The 25,627-nt window shown below is 46.6% G+C and overlaps 1 protein-coding gene across 10 annotated transcripts in view; it reads left to right on the top strand.

Moving 5' to 3' along the window:
* COBL (cordon-bleu WH2 repeat protein) overlaps positions 1 to 25,627 on the top strand; it is a 260,810-nt gene that overhangs the window by 188,510 nt on the left and 46,673 nt on the right. For 5 of the 10 annotated variants that reach the window (XM_079932337.1, XM_079932335.1, XM_079932333.1 and 2 more), the window contains 2 exons: positions 8,198 to 8,336; positions 11,222 to 11,392. In XM_079932337.1, the coding sequence (XP_079788463.1) occupies positions 8,198 to 8,336; positions 11,222 to 11,392 (310 nt within the window). Of the gene's footprint in view, positions 1 to 8,197; positions 8,337 to 11,221; positions 11,393 to 21,175; positions 21,229 to 25,627 lie in introns of those variants that run through there. The other 5 variants (XM_079932339.1, XM_079932341.1, XM_079932340.1 and 2 more) reach the window with 2 other exon arrangements.

The following is a 25,627-nucleotide window of genomic DNA, read 5'->3' as shown; positions in this document are numbered from 1 at the left end:
CTCTTGCACTGTTGGTGGGAATGTAAATTGATACAGCCACTATGGAGAACAGTATGGAGGTTCCTTAAAAAACTAAAAATAGAACTACCATACGACCCAGCAATCCCGCTACTGGGCATATACCCTGACAAAACCATAATTCAAAAAGAGTCATGTACCACAATGTTCATTGCAGCACTATTTACAATAGCCAGGACATGGAAGCAACCTAAGTGTCCATTGACAAATGAATGGGTAAAGAAGATGTAGCACAGATATACAATGGAATATTACTCAGCCATAAAAAGAACCAAAATTGAGTTATTTGTAGTGAGGTAGATGGACCTAGAGTCTGTCATATAGAGTGAAGTAAGTCAGAAAGAGAAAAACAAATACCGTATGCTAACACATATATATGGAATCTAAAAAAAAAAAAAAATGGTTCTGAAGAACCTAGGGGCAGGACAGGAATAAAGAATATTTGAAAGAGCAATGAATTGGAAATAACAGAAATGTCAAACCTTGAGGACAGGTAAATATGGGTGGTCCATGCAGGGGTGGGCCCTTCCCGTCCTCAGGACTTTGGAGAGATCCACACCCAACAATGGACAGCATCACAGGAGAAAAGAGCAGTTGTCATCAAGAGAGCATGTCCTCATTTCTGTAAATATTCACATATATAGACACACAGAAAACACACTGAGGGGACACACATCAAGCTGAACAGAGGTTATCTTTCGGGGCTAGAGGTGAGGTAGGAGTTTCACTTAGTACTTTATATGCCCCTTTATTATTTGAACTGTTTTTAGTGCGCATATGTGACTTTCATTTGTCAGAGTAAAAACAATAGAGTATTTTCATTTTGCACAACACAGAAATGAGAATACAGGGCCAGGGCTGTGTTGTGCTTACAGGCTCTCATATTTGTCAATTCCTTCCATAACATGCTCCATTTATATAAAATGCCTGCTTCATTCTTTCTTGTATTCAACAGACATTTGATTCCTAAAGCGCAAAAGCCCTAGGCTAGGAATTGTGGAAGTTCCGAGACTAATAAGTCATGCCCTTTGCTGTGCAGAGCTCCCAGGCTAACAGGGGAGCTGGGCATGGCAGCAGTGAGCTCAAACCAAGGGAGGGGCAGCTAAGGATGGTCCTCCGAGTAATGCTGCCCTCCTGCATCCGGGCAGGAAGAGGGGCTGACTAACGGCCACCTGCACTTCTGGGGTCTCCTCTGAGAAGTAGCATTAAAGAGCGAGGGAGATTTCAGCAGGGGCAGAAGATTGATAGAAGCGTTGGGAAAGGAAGGGCATTCCAGGCTGAAGGAGCAGCTTGAGGAAAGGCAAGGAAGCAGGGACCCAGTAGAGCACAGTCAAGCCCACATGAGCCGTCCGTTCAATGGGGCTGAAAGAAATGCCCCTGGTTTTCCTTCTTTCACTTCTGTGTGCCTGGTGCCTAGCATGGAGCTCGGTACCAAGTACCCATGTGCTTGGAAGGATGGATGGATGGATGGATGGATGGATGGATGGATGGAGGAATGCATGGAGGAAAGAATGAACTAAAGGACAAATGAACACATAAGTCGATGCAAAGTGCTGAAAACCATACTTATTTTATTTCATAACATAGACAGACCCTCAAATCTAGTGATGTGTCTTCTGTAGCTAAACGCTTGAAACCTAGAGGAATATGTCCTCTTCCTCCAAGAATAATGTGAAAATGTGTGTGCATGTAGATGAGAACTATAAAGGAGCGTGGAAAATACACACACACACACACGCATATACACAGACACCCACACACACACACACACACACTGTCATTCAGTCACTTTTGATTATGTTCCTACCAAGTGCTTCACCCTGAGCAAGGTTCAGAAGCCAAGGTGGGGACAGTGGCCCTGGGTTTCATGGTAAGAGTCCTACTCAATCTCTTTACATCAGCACTTCCCTTCCCTCTTAAACAATTTTCTGAGTCTAGTCACATTACACGTGACCGACACAATGAGATTCAGAGACCAAAGCAGCCACCGTGGAACGGATGCTTTCTAAAAAAACCCAAGATATCCAGGGCTCTGGTTCTGCCATTGGGGAACGCTTCCTGGCTACTGGTCACCAGAGGGGATGGAGGGTAAAAGTAACCCTGCCTGAACAAAAGTGGCCATGGCATGTGGTTCTAAGAAGGAAAACAGTGGTAGGTACCAGTTCTAGAAAGTCAGCAGGACTAGGTTTCAAGTGCTCCTCAAAGGATGTGCTGAAGATAGGCGTTGGGCCTTACAGTAAAGCACAGGTTGGCTTCTGATGTATCCAGCAGGTGGGTACTGTACCACGTGGAACAGTGAGGATTCCTCGGGCTTCAGTTCTTATGGAATCCTAGGAATGGACATTTCTACTCAAAACTGAAGGAGTTATTTCTTCCACACCTGAGGAGAATGGTTTAAACCCGTGTCGAATCTCCACTCTGCCCACTTGTTAGCTGTCTGACCTTGGGCAAGAAATTTTCTACAAGCTTTACTTTCTTCCTTTGTAAAACAGAGGTAGTGAAATTACCTCGCTGAGGTAGTCGTACGAGATACTGTTGGCACCCTTAGTAAATGTTTAATAAGTCTCCGTTGCTGCCCATGTTAACAATATTTTATAGAAGTCTGTAAATACATCCACCAGAACACTTTTGTTTAAAACCTTAAACTAACAGAAGCTGCAGAAAAAAACTTTTGCCCATTAGATCGTGTCTTGATTGGAGTCTCAGACTTTGCCAAAACACTTAGCAAAGACATTCCCTTAATTGATCAGAAATAGCCTTAATTGATCAGAAATAGCCGTGTGCCGGGAAAACACAGCGTCTCCAGCCATTGTTTGTCGAGTGGCTGTGATTATCTCTGGGAAAGTGACAGCCAGGGGCAAAGCTGGGCCGTCTTGGCAAAGGCTTGAGGGTCTTGATGTTTCTCCAAATCTTGTAACAAGGAGTGAGCCAGAACTTTCTTTCAACGGGTAAAACTGCTTTTCCAAGCTGGTGAGCCAGAATTGCTTCCGTGATCCATTTGTTTCTTCAGTTCTCTCCCACTTGACGTTGGCACTCGGCAGAATCCGGAGCACGTCATTATTATACAGACGTCAGTGCGAGCTTAGCGGGCGCTGATCAACCAGCGTGAACTCACAGAGGAAGCCACGTCCCCACGTCAGCCCCCAATTACAGCTCTTGGCGGTGTCTCCAGCCAAAAGAAGATCATGTAATGTTATAGAATTCTCTCTCCTTCATTCGATGGTGGACATCAGTGTGAGGTCAGGAACTTTATCTGTCTTTGAATCCACTGTCATTCCTGTCACAGCATAAGGAATCAACAGTGGCTTGTTGGTTAATGGAAAGAGCAAGTGAACAAATGATGAAGTCTCTCACCGTCTTTTAAGACGAGATTGAGAAACGTGTACAAGAAAATAATACAGGCAGGCAGATGCATAGCATTTGAGCGTCATGATGAATGAATGGATGGATGTTACCCCTGAACGAAGAAACCCAGGTACCAGAGCCGAGGCTCTCTGCCTTTCAACATCATCATCCGCAGACGGATAAAAGGGGGAGACGGGGTTATGACAGGTGGAGATAAGAGCAGGCGGCCCACCCCTGACCAGGGTCCCCCCCGAGCAGGGTATCCCAAGAGCTCATCCACACACCCCCTGGGCACCCAGGCCCCAGTGAGAACCAAGGACCAGGGTAGTGCACAGATGCTAACAGAAAAGTGGAAAGTTTTGACAACCATTTATTTCAAAAACTCCTGGTGACTTTAATCCCGAGCTCAGTGCGAGGTAACCACGTGACGAGGATTCTTAACACTGGGAAACAGTTTTTGAATCTGATTTTCCTCCAGCCTTACATGTTCCTTACCTCAGAGGTTGCAGTCAAGAAATGTATTGGAAACTCAAAAAAGGAAAAGAGGAGAAAGAAAAAGACATATGGGAAAGATAAAGGAGGTCTACAAAGTTTAATCTGTCATAGCCAAAACCACAGTCTTAATATCCCACCAAAGAAAGAGGGGGTGAATTGAATGAACTGTGGCTGGAGGAATCCATGCAGTACTGGGCAGCCTTTAAAAGCTATGGGAAAACGTGGCTGATGGAACGAGCTAGTCTAGCTCTCTCCTCTCAAAACCCCATTAAAATGAATAAAAAACATTAGTCCACGGCGGCAAAGAGAAGGGGAGAAGGAACAAGGACGTTGTCAGTAGACACTTGGAACTAGAATGAGTGGATGGTGCTAAATTCCTGGCAGAGCAGAAGCAGTTGAGAGGTGCAGGCTGGGTGGAGAGGCCATCGGAAGAGGCCCGGCCTCCACGAGGCTCAGGACAGTGGGTGCGAGTCCTCTGCACAGCAGTGGGCAGGAGAGCTGCTGACCAAGGACGGGCTGTCTGGCTGGGAAGCAGCAAGGCCTCCAGGCCCCACCCTGCCATGGGCAGCCGCAGGTCTGCCCATGAACTCCAGACAAGAAAGAAGGAGAGAGACTGACTCTAGGACGTCAGGGAGCCCTGAAGCCCCGCGCTACATGAGAGCCCAGGCCTTCCCACTGGACCCTACTCTGCAAGGCCAGCTGCCACCTGCCGGCAGGAGGTTGGAAGAGAGGATCCTACCAATATGGATGTTTGGGGATCCCCCAGTGAGCTCACCAGATCTCTTCCCAGGTGCCCACACGGAATCCCATGAGTGTCCACAGACCCTGTCCACAGAAACACACTTAATTAGGATCAGTTGGCCAAGCATCACCAGAAACTGAGGCAAGGTCAGGATGTGACGGACAAGAGGCCAAGCCAAAGAGAGAAAAAAGGAACTTGGAGAAAAAGTGTGTATAACAAAAGAAAATGAAAATAAAGACACTTCCTATTGAAGTATAGTTGATTTACAATGTTGTGAAGGTTTCAGGTGTACGGCAAAGTGATTCAGTTATATATATTTTTTCCAGATTCTTTTCCCATATAAGTTATTACAAAATATTGGGTATAGTTCCCTTGTTGTTTATCTATTTTATATGTAGTAGTGTGTGTACGTTACTCCCAAATTCCTACTTTATCCCTCCCCACCACCTTTCCCCTTTGGTAACTGTAAGTTTCTTTTCTATGTCTGTGAGTCTGTTTCTGTTTCGTAAATAAGTTCATTTGTATCATTTTCTTAGTTTCCACATATAAGCAATATCATATGGTATTTGTCTTTCTCTAACTTACTTCACTTAGTATGACAATCCCTAGGTCCATCCATGTTGCTGCAAATGGCATTATTTCATTCTTTTTTACGGCTGAGTAGAAAGACATATTTTTAAAGATATAAATTAGCCTCAGAGAGAAAAGAGAAGAGAATGTATCCAGGAAACGTACATGAAGCTATTTCAAAAAATATATAACAAGAAAGAGCACTTGGAAATTAAAAATATAGTAACTGAAAATTTAAAAGCCAGAAGAGTTGGATAATGAAATAAAGGGCATTTCTAAGAGAGGAGGGAAAAATGTTAATTAGTCAAGAATATTCAAATATGACACAAATGAACCCATCTATGAAACAGAAACAGACGCAAAGGCATAGAGAACAGACTTGTGGTTGCCAAGGGGATGGGCAGGGAGAGGGATGGCCTGGGAGTTTGGGATTAGCAGATGGAAACTAGTATATATAGGATGGATAAACAACAAGGTCCTACTGTATAGCACGGGGAAATATATTCAGTATCCTCTGATAAGCCATAATGGAAAAAGAACATAGAAAAGAATGTATATATAACTGAATCACTTTGCTGTCCAGCAGAAATTAACACATTGTAAATCAACTGTATTTCAATTAAAGCAAAGACTATTGAAGAAAAATTAGAAAATTGATTTAGAACTTGCAGAGTTCAACTAATTGGAATCCAGAAAGAAAGGAGAAAAGAGAAGGAAGAAAAAAATGTTTGAGGAAGAGTACTAGAACATTCTGCAGAATCGCAGGATGTACAGATGGCCAGGGTCCGTGGATGACCCAGCAGAGGGTGAAAGCACCTTCACCCAGGGCATGGCAGGATGGTCCAGGGCTCAAGGAGTGAGAAGATGCTCAAGCCTGTGGAAGGAAGGAGACAGCCAGCCAGCCTGGGGTTGGGATGGGGGCGGCTGTCCCCACTGCAGGGTTGCAGGCTGGAAGACAGTGGAGTGAGAGCCGCGCATCCTGAGAGAGCTTTCCGGTACCATGCTGACTGCTCAGTGTAAGAGAACACAAACATTTTTAGGTTTTCAAGATCTCAGAATTTTACCCCATACGCATCTTGTCTCAGAAAGCTGGTAGAAAGTGCCCCCTAAAATGAAGAAGTGAATTTTAAAAAGGCATAGGACCCAGGAAGCAAAGGCTAAAAAATCTGGGCAAAGGAATTTCCAGGAAACTCAGTGAGAAGAAAAAGTGAGAAGACACATCAGTTATCAAGTTCACAGTAAACGAAAGTTCATCTAGGAAGAAAATGTCGTCAACATACACATAGGTCTCGGCCGCAGAAAGTTGCTCTTGAAGAAAATTTCTGTTTTCATAATTATAATATCTATTATAACTATGTGGATAACTAAATAGTGAATGTTAATTTGAATATTGTGCTCTAACTTTTTTTCAAAGACTGGGGAGGGAAAGTATGTGTGGGGTCGTGTGTCTGTGTGTATGCCTGCGTCTCAAAGAACTTCTGGAGCAGGAAGCCAAAACCTAACATGGGAAAAGCCAAGAAACAGCAGAATAAGCTCTTCATGTGGACAAACGGAGTAAATGCTGGACGAAAAGTAGTCTGAAGTGGCTGCTGTTGGAGTGGGCTAGGAGCTGTGGGTTTGACTCTAAGCCTTGTGGAACTGTTTGCCTTTTCATGTCCATGTTTTTCATAAAACATGGAATTTTAAAGGTATAGGAGGTGGTCATAATGTATTGTGGTAGAAGGATAGAAAAAATATGACTTTTAAAAGGAAACAGAAAGACCAGAAAAAATGTATGCCAATTGTTAGGAGTTAACTGAGTGTCAAGGGATTTTTTTTCTTCCTTTTATAATAAAAAAAAATTGCAATAGATATGTATTACCGATGAAGTTGTAAAAGACCTTTTACACACACACACACACACACACACACACACACACACACACACACACACACACACACACACACACACACACACACCAGGTCCGGCCCAGCAGAGGAGGTTCCCCTCCTTGGGAGGAGGAGACACGCTCTCCATCCACTGTGAACCTGAGCTGATAAACCAAGGAGCTCCAAGAGAAGGACTTGAGGCCCAACAGGTGGTGTTGGCAGCACCCCTCCCAGGACGAGCGTTTGAAGGACCAGGGCCTCCTTGGGCTTGGAGGTCCGAGGCTGCTGTAAGCCCCCCAGGGCAGGAACCAAGCGCAGGCATCTTGCCGGCCCTTGCACATCCTCTGCAGGTGGCGCAGTGCTCTTCCCATGCAGTCCCATTGGAGGGTGGAGGCAGGAAAGCTTCGTCTGTAGTGCAGAGGAGAGGAACAGTTTGCGCTCTTTCGGGAACAGAGACCTGGAATCAGTGAATCCAGCCTTGCAGACAGAACGGATTTCCCCTTCAACAGTGAGACCTGCTCGATCCTAACAAGCCGCCGTTAGCAGCTGTGCATCTGTCACTGTTGAGTCTCCCAGAGGAGCTGGGTTTCCGTGCTGGGGGGGAGCGTGGTGTCCCATATGCCCGTGTCCCATGGGCTGGCAAATCCATTGCGGTTCTGGGTGCGGGGCGGTCGGCCTGTGGACAGTTGCTGTCCTGGCTGAAGGGGCAGGAGAGCGAGAGAAAGGCCAAGGGTAAGGCCAGAGATGCCCTCTGTCCTTCCTCTGCAGGGGCCCTTGGTAAAGCTTCCAGAAGGAATAGTTCTTCTTTGCATTTAAGTGAGAGCTCAGGATCCCCTTTCTCATAGTTATGCTGAGGAGAGATTTCCAAGTCTTCTGATTTGCCTGGAGCCCCTAGGAAATACGGGGCAGAGCCCCCGCCCCCTGCCACCTAGGGGTCTTGGGGGGCATCTCTGAGCATCCCCAGACCCCCTCAGGGCCACTCCCGGGCAACCAGCAAGCCCTCACACCCATATGCCTCCACCACCTGCCCAGGAGCCCCAGAAGGGGGACCGGCAACCTGCCAGCCCTCCTTGGGGTACCCGTCACGCCGGCCAGCTCGCTCCCTCACGTGCACAGCCGCCCTCACGCTGACTGTTTGTCCTCCCTTGTGCTTCGCAGGTGTCTCTGGGGTCACAGATGGACTTACAGAAGAAGAAGAGGCGTGCACCAGCTCCCCCTGCACCCCAGCCCCCGCCGTCCAGCCCGCTGGTGCCCCCCCGCACGGAGGGCAGGGAGGAGGACAGGAAGGGCAGGACGGGTGAGTGATGGCGTCCGCGCGCCTCTGGGTGCTTGGCCTGCATCTCAGCGCTGCTTCTCACCCCTGCCCTGGCTTCCTCTGCGATGGCATTAACTCGGAAAGCATTTAGGCTAAAGAAAGAAAGTCTGGAAATGAACGGCTGTGAGTCAAGGACATCCTACAGGCATAGTTTCTGGGGGTGGTGCGGGCGTTGAGAAGGTGGGAAAGGCGTGCTGGTCAAGAGGCTCGGGAGAGTGCGAGTGATGGAGAGCTGGTGAGTGTGGCTGGGGGACGGCGCCTCCCTGACCGAAGGGGGTGAGTCCCAGGATGGCGCCCACGGATGCTGGTGTGGAAGACGTCTCGACCGCAGGGCGTTTATACAATAGGTCATGTGACAACAGTTCAGTCATCTTTTGAGCACCTGTTTGAAACTGATCTCCACTTATGGAGCTTTCCTATATGGTATTCTCTGAGAAAAAGAGAAGCCAGAGTAAAGAGGGTGCAATCCTGGTGTCTGTGAGCAGAGACGTATTCAACCATGATACCTAGTCCCTCATGTTACAAGGGAGAGAAGAGATGGGGGTCTCTAGGTCCACCAGCCAGGGATGGCCAATTTTATTCTAAAATCATTCAGTGTTTGTTGTTTCATTTATGTAGGGACCGAGATAAGCCCCTGACACAAGTGCTCCAGTCATCACAGGAGCGCCATTCAGTCCCCCGGGCAGCGTCACATTTTGCCGTTGATCTCATGGCTGCAGCCCCCAAAGGGAACAGACGCCCAGGGAGAAGTGGTCGCACTGTTGCTCCCTGAACCTTTCATAAGAGCTCCTGGGCCGTTGGTCAGCATTTTCCCCCGGCCAATACCTCGATTTTAACGTCTTAGCATTTCACAGACTGGGAATCGATTTTGCTGAGGAGATACAGCCAGTATTTCACGTCAGTCCATCATCGTTCCCAAAGGAGAAACTATCTGATTTGAAGGAAATGTGATCAGAAGCTCTTTCAGATAAACCTGGTTTTCTTTTTTTCTTTTCCCATAATGAGACTCCCATTCCGCCTTCCAAGCTTTCTCCCCACTCTTTTCATAAGTGGATGAAGAACGCAGATTGAGAGTCCTTATTGAAATTCTAAGACGCATCCGTGGTTAGGGTAGTGTAGATGTGGTGACTCCTGCCAACCTCCAGGCCAGGGAGCCCATTTTAACCCCTGGAACGACCTCCCGATTCAGCCTTGAAGGACCAAGGTCTGTGTGCAACGAGTTTGGAGAGCCTGGCCTGGGGGTGGGCAGCTGGTACTCACAGGGGTCTCAGAAAAAGAGAGAAGGGCATTTTAAAGTGAAAACTGTAGGGACAGTTCCCTCTCTAAGGAACATGCGCAAAGAGGAGGTATGCATGGTAGTAACTGCTGTGGGTCTCTCTCTGGTCCATCGACTTCTGTTTTGTGGATTAAGGAGGAGGCCAGAAGCTCCCTTCCTCCCGTCAATAACTTTGAATATTTTTTGAGGTCAGCGGTCTTGGTGGCCATTTCAAAGCAGACTTCCATCCCCATCAGAAACCCCCATGAGTTAAAAGTACAGTAACGGCACTACAGCAGGACTTTGAACCAAAGTCTTGGCTTTAGGTTAAAAGATAATAATTTTGAAAAAGTAGCCCAAACCACAACAGAATACGCTGAGCTTCTCTGTGTGTTCAGACAGCTGCAGATAGAAATTGAAAGTGTTTCTGGAACTTGCACTAAAGCAGTATGGCCGCCGGCTGGATTTGGGTCCTGACCGAAATTCCTTGGTAAACAAAAGGAAGCCTTCTGGTAGAGAGGGTATTCTTCTACCTGCCTTGCCCTTGGGGTTGCCTTGCCATGTCAGGTGCTTACCTGGGCCAAGCAAACCACACTCATTCAGACGCCTTGCCTTATGTGCACTTTGAGGGAGGAAATGATGTGTATATGAGGAAATTAATATTTTTCCAAGTCTAAAGAACTATAAGCAAGAGAAGGAATAATGGATATATTTCTTGATGAAGAAATGATGTCTTAATATTTTTATTAATAGTCTGATGAAGGGCATGAAGTGTAGACTCTATTAGTTACTAGAAGATTCTAAACTTTAGAGCTTGAAGACAGTATTTTTTAAAGAAATAATCATGAGCACAGTTTATGACACTAGTAACTCCTATCATTCGTTATATTGTCATTAACTTTCAAAAACTTTATTAGCAGAAGATAACCATTTCTATAGAAAATGGTAACTAGGTTCCCAATGTGAACAGATCAGAGAGGGCTGCTCGGTTGGTCTGAGAGGTAGACTGGCCTGGGGGACATCCCCACCCTTTCTCCAGCCCAGGATCCTTTTCAAAACAAAGTTTAAAAACCGTTACCGCAAACAATGGAAGAGGTTGACGGTATAAATGGGCTTAAAGAGGTAGATCAAATTAGGGGTTATTGGATCTGTAATAGGTAATAATAGATGTAAGCAACAAGAATAAGCTAAAAACCCTGTGAACCTGAAAAAGACTAACGTGAAGAAAAAGAGTTCCTTTGAAGTTGACAGAGCTGTTTAGGGACCTCTTAATAATAATTTCAGCCTTTAAAAATACTTGTGCCTTTCAGAAACAAATGGCAGTACATTCAAATTAACCCAAGGATAGGACCCCACGTATGTAAAATGCTAACACTTTCGAGAGGTGGGATTTGCTGCTGGGTGTGTTTGGATTTGGTTCCAGGTGTGGCTGCATTTGGTGACGGGTGAGGTTGGATTGATGTCGGGTGAGGTTGGGCTTAGTGCAGGTGTGTCTGCATCTGGAGCTGTGAGGCGCTCTCGGTGTGGCTGAGTGATGGTGACGTACCTTCCGCTGGAGACAGAGGGCCTCTGGGCTTAACCTTCTGAAGTAATCCCTGTTGATTCCACGTAGGTGTCGGACGACAGGTGCCACAGAAGCCTCCCAGAGGCACTGCTCGGGGGCCCCCCCAGTTAGTGCTTCCCCCACCCCCACCCTACCCTCCTCCTGACACAGACGTGGCAGAGCCTCTCGGCTTTCCTGGGGAAGGCGCTGTTTCCGAGGCCTCGGACCTGAGACCCACACGTACGTGCCTCTCGTTTCGTCTGTGTCGACGCCTCACCTCTCTGGTCTCTGGTGTCGGCGCTGGGTTTCCAGACTTTCCATTCTTGCCTGGGGATGTGTGTGCCTCTTCCCTGCAGCTTTCCTCTCTCAACGCTCAACGCAGTGTGTCCAGCTAACAGTGAATGCACTCCGAATGCCAGCCAGGTACCCGTGAAGAATGATTTAACCCATTAATCATTCATGTTGTGGTTAGACTTAAGCCAGAATTGCATCGTGTGGGTGGAGACAGCAGCTAGGAACAAATAAATGTCCCTCAAATTAGAACTGTCCTCGCAGTGCCCACAGGTGGCCCACTCAGCACAGCACAGCACAGCAACGATGCGATCGTATAGGCTGTATTGCTAAGCTCGCTCAGGCCAGCTGTGAATGCCCAGGCGGCTGTGCTCCAGAGCTGGGGGGACTTAATGGACTAGAATCTTTGAACCCTACAGCCAGTGGCCAAGCTCCCGCAGAAGGGGAGACTGAGGTACCAGAAGGGGAAACAGCTTAATTTGAGTCTAGCAACAGCCACAATTAAAGGCTCGTTTTGTTTCTGTTCTTGTCACACCCTGTCTGAGATCAGGCTTTCTTCGTTGTTTCCTGGGATTTCTTTTGGACTTTAATAAGCACCATGTATAGCACTCCCACCTCCAGGTGGATATTAGCTCTGTGTATTTCACTGTACACACACACACACACGCACACACACACAGGACATCAAGCCTGGGTGCGTCCCTCCATCAGGATGCCTGAGCTGTGCTGGGCTATTGCCTTATGAAGCAGGTACCATCCAGGACTGCATTTTCCCGATGGTGAAACGTCTCTATGCATTCAGCCTGGGGAACAGCTGGCGCCCACATGAGATATGCAGCCCTCTGGTTAGGAAGTCCATCCTTTTCCACCATCGAACCACTTGATCTTTTTCTGTCTTCTTTGGAAATGACAGCTAGCTCCCTGCCAGCTTCTGGGGAAAGAAGATAATCGTGGGATTTCTTACCAACTTTCTCTAGGCAAAATAATCCTGATTCATTTGATCTCTTTTCACAAAGACTTCTTTTCCATCCTCAAAATCTGTTTGATCATCTTGACGTTGGACATGCTTCCGAATGCAAATGAAATTCGTAGGGGATTCAGAAATGGAGGATTAGACAGATGAGTCGGAAAGATGACACCGAGGCTTAGACAGCTCTGGAGCTGTGTCATCTCTGAAGAGAGTGGATTTGCAGCCCCACAGGCCAAGGCCGTGAGCTTTGAGTGGCCGCTCACGTGGTCCTCACCGGGGATTGTCCCCCCTGGAGAGCCCATGAGGGAGGAAGGGCTGAGGGGAGAGGGTGGCCCTTGGCAGGGAGGAGTGGCCACAGCCCAGGAGCTCAGGGGGCCTAACAGGACGGGACAGCCAGGCCCACGGACTGCCCTACACTTGGCCTTATGTAAACCCTCAGACCCCAGCTTCCCCCGGGCCCCTGCCTGGGTTTGGGGGGACAGTGTGCGGCATCTGCTGGGGAGACCGAGGACAAGATTTAGCAGCTGCCTTTTTTTTTTGGCCGCGCGGCACGCCATGCGGGATCTTAGTTCCCCAACCGGGGATGGAACCCGCACCCCCTGCAGTGGAAGCTCAGAGTCCTAACCACTGGACCGCCAGGAAGGTCCTCAGCTTTTAAAGGCCTGCATCAGCCTGGAGAAGAAGAGCTTCCCCCTGGGTCTCTCCAGCGCTGAGGAAATACATCCCATCCCTGCCCTTGGGAGGCTTTCCAACAAAGGTCTGCGTAGAGAATGAACAAGCCTCAGACAGAACAGGAGGCTCCCTGCCTTCTTGCCTGGAGGCTCCCGTCTCCTTCTCCTGTCCCGGGACAATTCTCCCCATGTCTTCCTCTCCCCACGTGCATGTCCGAGGACCTTCCCCTGCCCTGGACATAACTCACCTGCCCTCCTTCCCTCTCATCCCCTCTCACACACCCACAGGAACGCCAGGAAGAGAGCACAGAAGCACAGGGGGAACAGAGCGGGGCCCCGTGAGTGTTAGGACCACGGAGAGCCTGGCCCGGGCATAGCAGGACCCCTCCTGTCCCCTAGCCCTGTCCTCCTGACCACGTGTGCACCAGGGGTTAACGCATCCAGCTTGGAGCTTTTATTTAGCAGGACCGTCCCGGGCATTGTTCACAGCAGGAAAAACTAGGATCTCCTGCCCAGCCAGGCAGAAAGCAGTTCACCTGCTTTGATTCAGGTCTTTAAAAAAGTGAGGGAAAACGACTCCTTTGTTGTCATTTGTTTCACTTCTTACACCACGTTGAGATCTGGGTACTGCTCTCCCTTGTCTCTGGGGAGCTATGGACTGTCGGCATGTAGAGTGCCGGGTGTGATTTCCGCCCCTTGTGGGCGTGTGCATCTCACCTGCATGCCCATCGAACTTGCACCTGTTTGTAGCCATGGGAGCTCAGCAGGCACTTTCATCTGCCAGCCGTAAGCTCTTGTGTGTCTCCTCGTGTGTTCAGCCGCAGTTAGACCTGTGTTCTCTGTCTAAGAAACGATGTGTTAGTGGTGGAAATCAGACCTGAGTCCCTGGAGGCCGGGCGAGTTCTCGCTCCACCCTCGCTGGGGAGACGCTGAGCCAGAAGCAGCTGCATCACTGGCCCCTGGTCTCACTGCGGAATGCGTCCGGCAGGAATCGACATTATGGCGTCTTTGACCTTCAGCCTCTGCCTGCCCCCAGCCCGAACGTTCCTCCCACTATGCCAGAGACTGCCACTGGGCACCTTTGGCTGTGCGCCTTCTTTGTGATTTGTACCACAGGTGGCATGTCCCACTTAGGTCACTACAAAGAGGTAAGATACATTGTCTTGAAAACCAGTCAGCACAGCCAAAGATAAGATGGAAAGACTTAGGTAGCAGTGAATTAATAGTAACTGGATTTGTACGCAGATGTGAGAAGGTGGCAGAGAAGACATGAAACAGGTCCTCATACCACACCTCCTATTTTGATCTCTCCCATTCCAGAACCTTCTGTTCCAGCCATCCCCCTGTCCCTGAGCCTTGCCTCTGCAGAATCTTGGTTCCCGTCCTGGTGGCTCTGCTGGTGTTCCCGTTATGGCTTCCAACCCTCCTTTCTGTCCCAGGCCTTCTGCCAGCTGACCTGGGCACCAGGTGGGCCCCAAGCCCTGACCCAAGGGCAAGCCCTCTTTCCTATTTTTATGCTGTAAGTGTTAGCAGCGCTTGGCTCGTGGCCATTAAGACCATGTTGACCTGGAACAGAAGCAAACAGGAGGAGACTTGTGTTCCAGGTCAGTGCCACATCTATCTGCATCTCCTGAGCTCTTTTTGAACCAATGTACAGTTTGTAGTCGGAAGAGGTAGAATGACCATCCCCTCGTGCATCTGCTCAGCTCCAAGAGGCCACCTTCCACGGCCAGCCCTTGCGCCAGATCTGGGGGGACCCAGCCTGGATGTCAGATGGATGTGATCTCCACATACTCTCGCACAGTCAGGGGCGGGGGTCTCTGTGCTCACCCTGCTCCAGCCTAGGAGCCCTTTGGTCTTTGGCATGGCTACCCCTCCCTCCTGTTGTCCTCTAGGTGTTCCTCCACTTCTCACCGTACTCGTTGCACAGGCCTGTGTGTGCTACCCCACTAGTTGAAGCTACTCGGAGGCTGTACCGGTCTTAAAGGGCATCCAGCGCCGGCACTGTGGTCTGTCTATAGGATGTTCCCATGGTGTCAGCACTGCATCGGAGACCTTGGCGGTCACACCTTTAGCATCCCAGCCCAGGCCTCCATTCCTCAGTTGTCTCCTGGTCAGGTCTGTCTGTCAAGACGCCCTGTGGTACCCTGGCTCCCGATGACCCCCACCTCCAGTGTTCACCCTCTTATGTAGCCCTCCCCTTGAACATAGACTCGTGTCTAATGAGTAGAATGTGGCAGCAGCAGTGGAAGTCACTTGTCACCTCTGAGACTAGGTGGAAACAGTCTGTGGGTTCCATCTGGAGCCTCTCACCTGCTCACCCCGAGGAAAGCCAGCTGCCGGGCTGAGATCTGCTCTAGGGAGGGTCCACGGGGCAAGGACCGAGGGAGTCTCCAGCCAGCAGCCCTCAGTCCACTGACCATGAGAGCTGAGTCCTGCCATGGCCACTGAGTGACACTGGAAGCAAAGCTTCCCCAGTAGAGCCTGCAGGTGAGACCGCAGCTCTGGTCCACACAATTGCACACAGCTGAGCCATCCCAGATTCCAGACCCACACAGACTATGAGATAAATCCTTATGCTTTGAAGCCTCTAAGTTTTGAGGTCATTTGATCTGTAGCAATAGATAATCAATACAGGTTGCAAAACTCCCTTCTCAAACCTACTCAGTTAGGGAATCTCTTATCTCATTAGGAATCCCGGTGGGACAGACTTCAGTGCTGAATCTGAGGCCTCGAGTTGCCATCAAGGCTTTCCCTAGATCATCTTTGGGGTTGGCTTCCTCCTCCGGCCGGGCGCCATGGCTGTTCCCTGCATCCCATCCAGGCACCGGAAGTCTCGGGGAGGAAGAGAGACCATCTTTTCTAATAGTTTCATAGGAAAAGGGAACCTTTCCCAGAAACGCCCAGCTGCAGAGTTCCTCTCATGTCTCATGGCCCAGGGTTGGGTCTGGGGCTGACCCAGTCCCTGGGTGAGGATGGAATCCCCGGAGGTGAGTCAGGTGCATCCTGACAGCTGGGGTGGGGTCAGCTTTCCCTGCGATTGTGGGAGTAGCTGGTCAGTACAGGAACTCTGCTCGCTGGGAAACGTGGAGTATGCACACTGCCTCAACAGCCAGCAGTGTTCACCACACACGGGCTGTAGCCTGAGGTTTCCTTCCTGTGTCTGGAGAACATAAGATGCGTCGTGAGCAAGTGCAGAGGGATGATTGGGTGCCGGCAGTGACTCAAAGCAGTGTGACCATACACCTGAAAGTCAGAAGTCACCAGGGCACCGTCCTCCTTCGGGGACAGTTTCAGTTCAGGCCTGGCCTCCACCTACATTTCCCATTTCCTGCTTTGACAAACCAAAGGAACTACTAGAAATGCTCCTGACATTAGAAGGTGCTCACTTAGAGCCCAGAGACTAAAGGGTTTGGTTTCTTGATCATCTTAGTAGCCAAGAGGATAACAGAATAGGGTTAGTGAAGTTGGGTGTTCAACCAATCAATCTTTGGAATCCTGTATCTCATTTAAACTCACTTTCTGCTCTAAGAAGCATCATTTTCTCTCTTCCAAGGTGAGCTTAGCTTAGGATAGACAAAATGCAGCCTCTTCAAAGTTGGCTAGGGCAAGTGTGAAGCTGGGTGGACTTGGCCTCTGCATCGCCTGGTGCAGGACTGAGGTCCCTTGGCCTGGTCCAGGCTGTCACTCTCTCCCTGGCAGCCATGGCCAGCCCAGCCTGTGGAGTCTGAGGTGGTGAATGCTTGGTGCACACATGGGAGAAGAACGGTTAGGCTGGGTGATGTCTCAGCCTCATGGCACAAAGGTCACCGTGAATGAGGCTTTGGTGATGTGTTTGAGCTTTTGTTGCATAATTGTAACAACAGTAAATAGTAATTCCTTGGCCTATGCTCTTCAATCTTTTTGTTTCTTATTAATAAGCTTTCACATTAACTTTTAGATATCTAATCAAGTACACAGGTGCATGTCTAAACCAGTATAATTGTGCCTGTGGATTTCCCCCCATAACTTTCTAACCAGCTTGCTCTCTGATTTCAGTTTTAGTTGAACCTTCGTTGTGAATCATGATGGTAGAGTCTATCCCATTAGTTGCACTGAATTATTTTTTTACAAGATTTGCAGTACTAGTTATGATTAAGTTGTTAACAAGTTATTAGCTACTTATTTTAATGACAAGACCCTGGGGATTTTAAAACACAATGCACAGAGAGCTCCTCAATTTGTCTTATATTTTTTAAATTAAACTGTCCAGTGACTGTCGTTTTCTTATACATTTTCCTACACCAGGCTTGAGGAAATCAGCCTTCCCTTGGGCATACTTTTCTAAGGTAATTGGCAAAGGATTTTAAAGGCAGGGAGGGAAAAAGGGCCATTGTCTCCTGTTCTAAATGACATGTAAGGTTAAAGCACCACTGTGACAACCATTGCGATGTTTCTAGCTGATTGGTTTTCAATTTGTGAACAAGTGTCCCATTCTAAAGAACTTTAAGGAAGTTCTAAATTAGGGGAATAAAATGGGAGAAATAAACTATCCATTCGCAATTAGAAGATAGTAATTTCCTCAATATAAAATGAATAATAATAACAATAATTGGCATTTTAGGCAGTGTGACTCAGCAGAAGATCTGAAAATCTAGAAATATTTGGGGCCCAGCTCTGTGGTTTACTGGCAAAATGGCTATAATCAGATCCCCACACTCCCAGACGAGAGCCTCACTAATGGCTGTGCCGCGTGGCATGCGGGATCTCAGTTCCCCGACCATGAGCTGGCCTGAGCGGAGAGCTTAGAGAGGACAGGACAGGAGCTTCACTGATGCTCCTTATGTCGGGACCAATAGCCTTTCAAGTCACCTAACATCTTACTTTACAACTGGAACCAACACTTGGCCCCTTTCCAAACAAAGTAGTTAATCTTGACGCTTGTGACACAAACACAGTTCTGGGAGTCTCGTTTGTCATGGAAGCACCCTTGCAACCCTACAGGTGTGTGGACTTCAGAGCAAGGCCAGGGAAGCACTCTCGCCTTGCCTTGGGTTTACTCGCCGCTTTCCTTCTGTGGCGAGAGAACCAGCCACGCAGCTGCTCCTGCTGCCATGGGAAAGGGCACGGTATCCAGCAAAACAGGAACTGGGTGGTGAGCAAATGGCCCGTCTCATAAAAGGAAGGAAGTCGGTGACTATGGGAGCAGAGTCTGTCCCTGCTCAGAATACATTTTGAAAATGGACTGAATTGTTAGCCTGTTATTATGGTACCTTGAAAACCATTAAATCTACCCGATATGAACTAAAGAGTGAATACTACGTAGAAGCAAAGCAATGAGAATCATGATAGAGTTATATACAGTATTTTTAAAAACACTATGAACACATTTCCTTTTGCTAATGACCTTTTAGCCCTTTATTTACAAGCTACCATGTCCCTGACTTGAGAGAGAATTGAAGAACTAAGTGACAACTCAGGGAGCAGGTATGCACTGGACCTGGCTCACACCAGCTGGTGAGAGCAGGTTGTTGAAATTTTAGGAATTTTGCAAGCCAATTGCTAAGTAGAACCATTATTAAAAAGTAAAGTATGTAAGCTTACAATTAAATAATGTTAAAAACAGAGGTAACAGATATTAAAAACTCACCACTTTCTAATTATTTTACTACATTTTACTATTTCTGTGTTCTTGAGGTTATGTACTTTGAATCAATATGATTCAATAATATGCAACAGTGAAAGTGCCATATAACAGCACGCCACTGCACACCTCTTCCCAGCACCACATTCACTGACTGATGAGGTCTGGAAATCAACCAAGGAAGGAGCGTTTACACCATGGACATTGGCAAAGGCTATACAAATCAGGGCTGGATTTATTGTGTGCTCATTGCCCAGGTGTAGGATGTAACATTGGGAAATGTTAATAATGCAGGTTAATTATAAAAGCATATTATCAACAGCCAATGCATTGTGAAAAGCACCACCCTACCCCATGCCGCCAAAGTTGAAGAATGGTTCCTCCATTTTCCAAAAACCACTATTCAGTTCAACAAGGTCATTCACGTGATTGACAAAGAAGCCAAATTCCAATATCTGTCTTCATGGTTTCATGTTCATCTAACTGCTTAACGTAAAGTGATCAATCCACAGTTGTGTCAAAAAGACACGTGTTTGTCAATGGTAATAATAGGCTGACTACAGATAAAATAATTTGACAAAAATTAATAAAAGGATTCTGTGAGAATCAATTGGTCATATAGAATTTACGACAAAGACTATTGTATATTTTATTATTACTTGTAAATTTTGTGCTACCCATCCTTTGTATCAGTAAAACTTTATCTGTCTGTTTATCCCTTTTACTTTTTCCAGAGAGCTGGTGACTAACCGTTTACCAGCCTCCCACTGCAAAGGAATAACATATAAATAGGAATGCTGAAAGGGAGTAAAATTATTTAGTTAAGAAAACAGATGGCGATATTATTTTTTATTTTCCTAATTCACTGCTCAAGCTGTGAGTTGACACAAATAATCAAACAGGTTTCTGTGTCTCTGAGAGTTTTAATTTGCAGGCTAAGTTCAGGTTTGGCGTCAGAACCAACTTTTTAACATCAAGAGTTATAAGAACTTCTTTCTGGGTTCACATGTATTTCAGTTCTTCCTGGAAGTAAGGAATGGACAGCTTGATTTTTCAAGAATGGTTTGAGATTCTTAATAAATATCATTATTTTATTTTATTAGTTAAAAAGTGAATAGGGATTATAAACCCATCATTTCTTTACCGACAGTAGTCTTCTAACCTGTTGTCGTAAGGATTTTTATGAGATAAATAAATTTCTATGCATTTAGGCATGGCTGTCCTTTGTTTTAATCCCTAACCCTCGAGGCCTTCAGGGCCTCAAGCTACTCCAGGCAACCGATGGCCCTTCATCAGAGGGTCCGTCTCTCACTGCGGAAAAGAGCAAAACCCAGGAGACGTTTGCTCCTTGAAAACAATGGTCAACATGCATATGCAGTTGATGCCTGTCTCCAGCTCAGTAAGTCAGTCAGTATTTTCTGAGTTTATGCTTGAGCCCTGCTTAGTATCCACATTGTCGAGGCTGGATTGATTGATCTGCTGCTGAGGGCATTGGGAAGCAATGTTATCTGTTTTTTCCCTAGAGCTCTGAAAGCCACTTAGACTTCTTTCCAGGAGCTTTCCTACCAGCTGGTCACTGTCTCTGCCTGCAAGGACCTTAAGGTTTTGTATCAAATCCATATCATTTTATTAGAAAACCTCCAAGACAACAGTGAGTGCCGTGATGCTGATGATATAACTCTCCCAAGGACAGAATTGTGTATGTTGGATCAACAGGCCCTTTGAATAACTGACATAGTCAAAGACTGAAAGGAAGTGGTAGATACAAATGAACTTATATACAAAACAGAAACAGACCCACAGACAGAGAAAACAAAGGGGAGGGCGGGGAGGGATAAATTAGGAGTTTGAGATTAACATATACACACTACTATATATAAAATAGGTAAACAACAGGAACCTACTGTATAGTACAGGGAACTCCACTCAGTATTTTGTAATAACCTATAAGAGAAAAGAATCTGAAAAAGAACATATATATATACACACACACACACACGTATATACATCTCAACCACTTTGCTGTACACCTGAAACTGACACAGCATTGTAAATCAACTATACTTCAATTAAAAACAATAAATTAAATTTTTTTGTGTGTGTGTGTGTGGTATGCGGGCCTCTCACTGTTGTGGCCTCTCCCGCTGCGGAGCACAGGCTCCGGACGCGCAGGCTCAGCGGCCATGGCCCACGGGCCCAGCCGCTCCGCCGCACGTGGGCGCCGCACGAACCCGCGTCCCCCGCATCGGCAGGCGGACTCTCAACAACTGCGCCACCAGGGAAGCCCAATAAATTAAATTTTTTAAAAAAGAAAGGAAGAGGAGGAAACATTAGTAATATGATGATTTGCCGACACCTCACTCTCTATGCAGTGCTGAATCCCCAGGGCCTTGACGATGATGAGAAGGGTGACATTTATTCTGCCAGAGTTTGCGTTCATCTTTTACTGTTTATTTTCCCCCCCGCAGTTTATTGCTGTGCATCATTCCCTACCCATGCCAAGCGCTTCTGACGGACGGCCCCTTCCTGGAGCTCCGTACCTCTGACTTTTCCCTGTGCCTCTGCTGTCCTGACTCTGATTCTCCTGTTGATCTTCCATCTGTCAGCATAAAAGAGCTCATTTGTACACCCGCAACTTACTTTCTTTAGAATTTACATATAAATGCGTAAGCAACAGAGATTTGTCTGACCGAGGTTCACATTTCCTTGTAGGAGGTAAAGACTTCTATATGTAAATTCTAGGTTGATTTATATTGACCTGTCTGAAATTCCCCTTTCATTGATACGTGGATATGTTTTTATTAAGAACCTTGCTTTATTTGAATTCATTATTAATTCATATTTTTCTTGTTTGATAGTCGGCTACATAATTTCTTCTCCATTTTCCTTTCAACTAGATGGTGTCCATAAATTGACCAGCAAGGGCAATGTGGATAGAACTGAAATAGTCTACCTTCCTGGTAAAACTAAGTGCGTAAGCCCAGGAACTATGAATATAACCTGTAGGGACCCACCACTCATGATCTATAGGTATCCATTCGGGATATGTAGGATATAACATTTTTGTAGATGTTTTCCAGGTTTTCCTATTACTGTGTCCCCTGCCATTTAGAGAGTTTGTGAGAAGAAAACAGAGGAAGAGGAACATGTGTCTCGCTTTGTTGATTCACCAAACACGGGGTACTTGCTTGATGCTTTGGGGGCTGTTAGAGTGAGTAGCACATGACCTCTGCCCACGGCTTCTACTTACCATGACTCGCTTGAGAAAAGAAGTAGCGATGGGTCCACTTGATAAATGCTAGTCCGGAGGTTTGTACGAGTGGAACATATGCCCGAGGGTGTAGTTACCATGTCCACGTAGGGGTGTTGCCTGCTCTTCCTAGAGACTAAGGTCCTTCTCCCATCTTGAGAAAACCGACGCAGTCACTGAGAACTGTTCACCGCAGCAGTCCTAAGACAGAGCAGGTGAAAATACTCATGTGAAGACTCACGGCTTAGGGAAAAAAGACTTGCTTGCTTTGATAAATTTTTATTACTGTGCAAAGCTACATTTGAATTGGAGAAGCTTATCATGTTTCTCTCCAAAAGGTTTTTTAAATGTTATTGCTCAAAGTGAGAAAAAAAATGAGTGTTTTTTACTTGTATGACTGTTGTCTGCTTGATCACAACGAGAAGGGTAGCGATAACTGATGTAGGAAATATCGCAGCTGATACTGGTATTACTAGTAAATATAAGCTAGAACTTCTAGAAATATATAGCTAGAGCTGCGTATAACCAATCTAGTGCCATGTGTTGGTGAGAAAAACAGAAATTACTCAGGAGGAATCATAGAACAAGTTAGAAAGTGCTTTTCTTTTGCATTGAAATAAAGAACTTTTGTCTGATAAGTAGCAGTCATTTGACCTTAAATCATTAATTGGGGAAAGTCTAAACAAGAAAAGGTAGTGTTTACCTAAATGTTGGGGAAAGCATCAGGATTTATGGCCCAGACATTAAAGATTGTAGAAGATTGTATATAATTACAGCAAGAAGCATTTGTGTAAGAAGTAGCTATTACGCTGAAGAAAGATGGCAGTAGGAAGTCTTAAGGCAAAAAGTTAGGAGAAGAACAGGAGAAAATGATATTGTTCATTGAATTATTGGTTGGGGGACAGAAAATGTAATACAAAAAATGTATCAAACTCTATGAAAAACAGAGGACACAGATGTTGGGGGTGGGAAGGAACAAACTCAGTGGAGATCGACCGAATTATGTGACAAATGGAATGTGACCAGGGCACCCCTGATATCCTGGATCACGAAGTTAGCCAAAGACACAGATTTTTTTTTTTTTTGCGGTACACGGGCCTCTCACTGCTGTGGCCTCTCCCGTTGCAGAGCACAGGCTCCGAACGCGCAGGCTCAGCGGCCATGGCTCACAGACCCAGCCGCTCCGCGGCACGTGGGATCCTCCCGGACCGGGGCATCGGCAGGCGGACTCTCAACCACCGTGCCACCAGGAAAGCCCCAAAGACACAGGTTTCTGACAACACCTTAGGGTTCTCTGTCACCAAGGTGGTCTCTCACACAGCTGGGTAAGATTCAGGACAATTCGATAAACAAGTTTTAGAGATCCACGTGTGTCATGACACCGTGCTTACCCAGCATCAGAATCTTCTAGGAACCGTACAAAATAATTTGCTTAAATATTTTTTTCTCGAGGCACTTGCATTTCTGAGAGGTTTCCATTTCTGGCTCAGCCCAGAATCCATCCCTCTTTGTGGGTCATCTCTTCTCCTTTTAAGCCAATAGGAGAACCGTCTGTTTCTTGTCTCCATAATGTTACACGTACTGTCAAGAGTCGAACTAAAAGAAAAACAGATTTGTGAGCGTTCACATTTTCTAGCCAGAGAGACACAAATCAAGCAGCCCTAGTGACTGACGAGCCTTGACTAGCCATGCAGGTTCCCAGGAACGCCCTCAGGGGGCACCAGCCCTATAACAAGTGCCAAGGCACACAGAAATTATATTATTTTTCAGCAGCAATTGGCTTAAACTCTTCCATTTCCACCGTAGAGACAGTGTCAGCAGTGGGCAGTGGGACACGCTGTAATTTCTAAACTGCATTAGATGAGAATGTTTGCCATCTCACTTCACCGGTACTTTTGACCTTTTCCTGTGAAAATTCGGAGATTATTTTGCGGTGAATAAATACTCCTAGTACTACAGATGAAAGAATTTGGAGACTCTTACTCCAGTTTCCTCACTGGTATTGTATTTTCTCACCCATTATAACCAACCACGCATTACATCTGTGTTTGCAATGCTTATCAACTGCTAATTTTCAGTTTCCATGTTAATTTGGTCCATCATAAGACACTGTTTGTTCACAACTCTCGTAATTCATGTAGTCTGATGCAAAACATGTCCATATGCAGACTGACATTTTCCACAGCAAAACAAACTTTTCTGTAACAGAGATAGGATTACATCTTCCAAATCTTATGCGGGGAGGAAGAGCCCCTCCACACACGTATTGAAGGCACGACCGATTGTCTAGGAATTAATCCACTCACAGAGTACTTACTTCTTCTCTCCCCTCTGAATTGTGCGTGTGCATGCGAGCACACGTGTGTGTTTTTAACTATTTCATCCTCAAACCCAAGGAACGTAGAGCAGGAGAAAAACTCAAAATAGTTTTGCTGCTTATTAGTTGCCATGGTAAAGCAACAAGAAGCAAACTTCAAACACTGGTGAAAATGCAAGTCCAAGTGTGAAATGAAATGAGACTTGGAGTTATCTGCGGGCTGAGTTCCCATGCTTTACTTGTCACCGATAGCAACACAGAACACTTCTGTCAAAAACTCTTCACAGGAAACTGTGAGATTAACTTTATCATCACTTTCTGTGTTTATTCTGCCCTTAAATGCTTTATATAATCCATCTTCTTAAGAAAATAATAAACTTTTTATTACTATGAGCAGAGCCGTGTAAAACTCAGAAGGTTGTGTCTGCCTCCAGCAAAGAAAACATGTTCTTCAGTGAAGAAAAAACAATACAATTAAAAACAAACCAAAGAGGTGAGAACTATTGAGATTATTTAGGCTGGCTACATTGTTTCCGGGGTGATAAATCTACCCTCCGGTTTTCAAGGAGGAAAATGAGGGGGAAAGTGACCAAACGTGTAACCTAAATCAGAACACAACAGCCAGTGTATCTCATATGTTTTTCTTTGGTGTGTGAGGAACTAGGGTTAAAGAGAAAATAGATCCTCATATCTTTCGTATGAATAAGACGTGGTAATGAGGAATATAAAGACTTCCTAATAGCACACATCCTAAGCCAGATGGCAGATGGCCAATGTCTGGCCCACAGATGTGTCCTCGTTGCCAGGTAAAGTTGCCAATATTAAGTCATATTGGCCTTGCAATTCTGTCTCCTCTGGAATGTGTAAGAACGCTCATGCCTTCGGGGCCCGGAGCTCAATGGGCACCATGCCCCCCACCATCTCCATGGCCCAGCCGGGAATTCCTTTGCTATGGTTATTCTTGAGCTATGGTTTTTCCAGTCAGAGGATGGAGGGGAAAGTGATGAAGTCTTGCCATCAGGCTCCTGACTGGAGTGGACAAAAGTGGGAAAATGAAGTCTAAACTATAGGGCTGCAGTCTCAATGAAAGGGGGTTAAAGTTCAGTTCTGGCTGGAAGTAGGGAGTATTCGCACCTCTGGGTGGTTTCTCTCATGGACGTTTCTGCCTAACCCTTGGAGCCTTTGATGTACGACCTCTCTCTCAATCTTTTCTCCCCCCCCCAGTGGCAGGCACACCCCAAATCTGCACCCACAGAGGGGTTACTGACAGAGCCAGGAAGGGGATGCCCGGGGTAGGGGGGATCTGCCTTTCCACCCCCGTCCCATCACAGCTGTCACACAAGTAAGGTAGAG

This window comes from Stenella coeruleoalba, assembly GCF_951394435.1.
Source record: "Stenella coeruleoalba genome assembly, chromosome: 9".
In the NCBI taxonomy this organism is placed as follows: Eukaryota; Metazoa; Chordata; class Mammalia; order Artiodactyla; family Delphinidae; genus Stenella; species Stenella coeruleoalba.
This window is presented reverse-complemented; position numbering and strand designations above follow the sequence as displayed.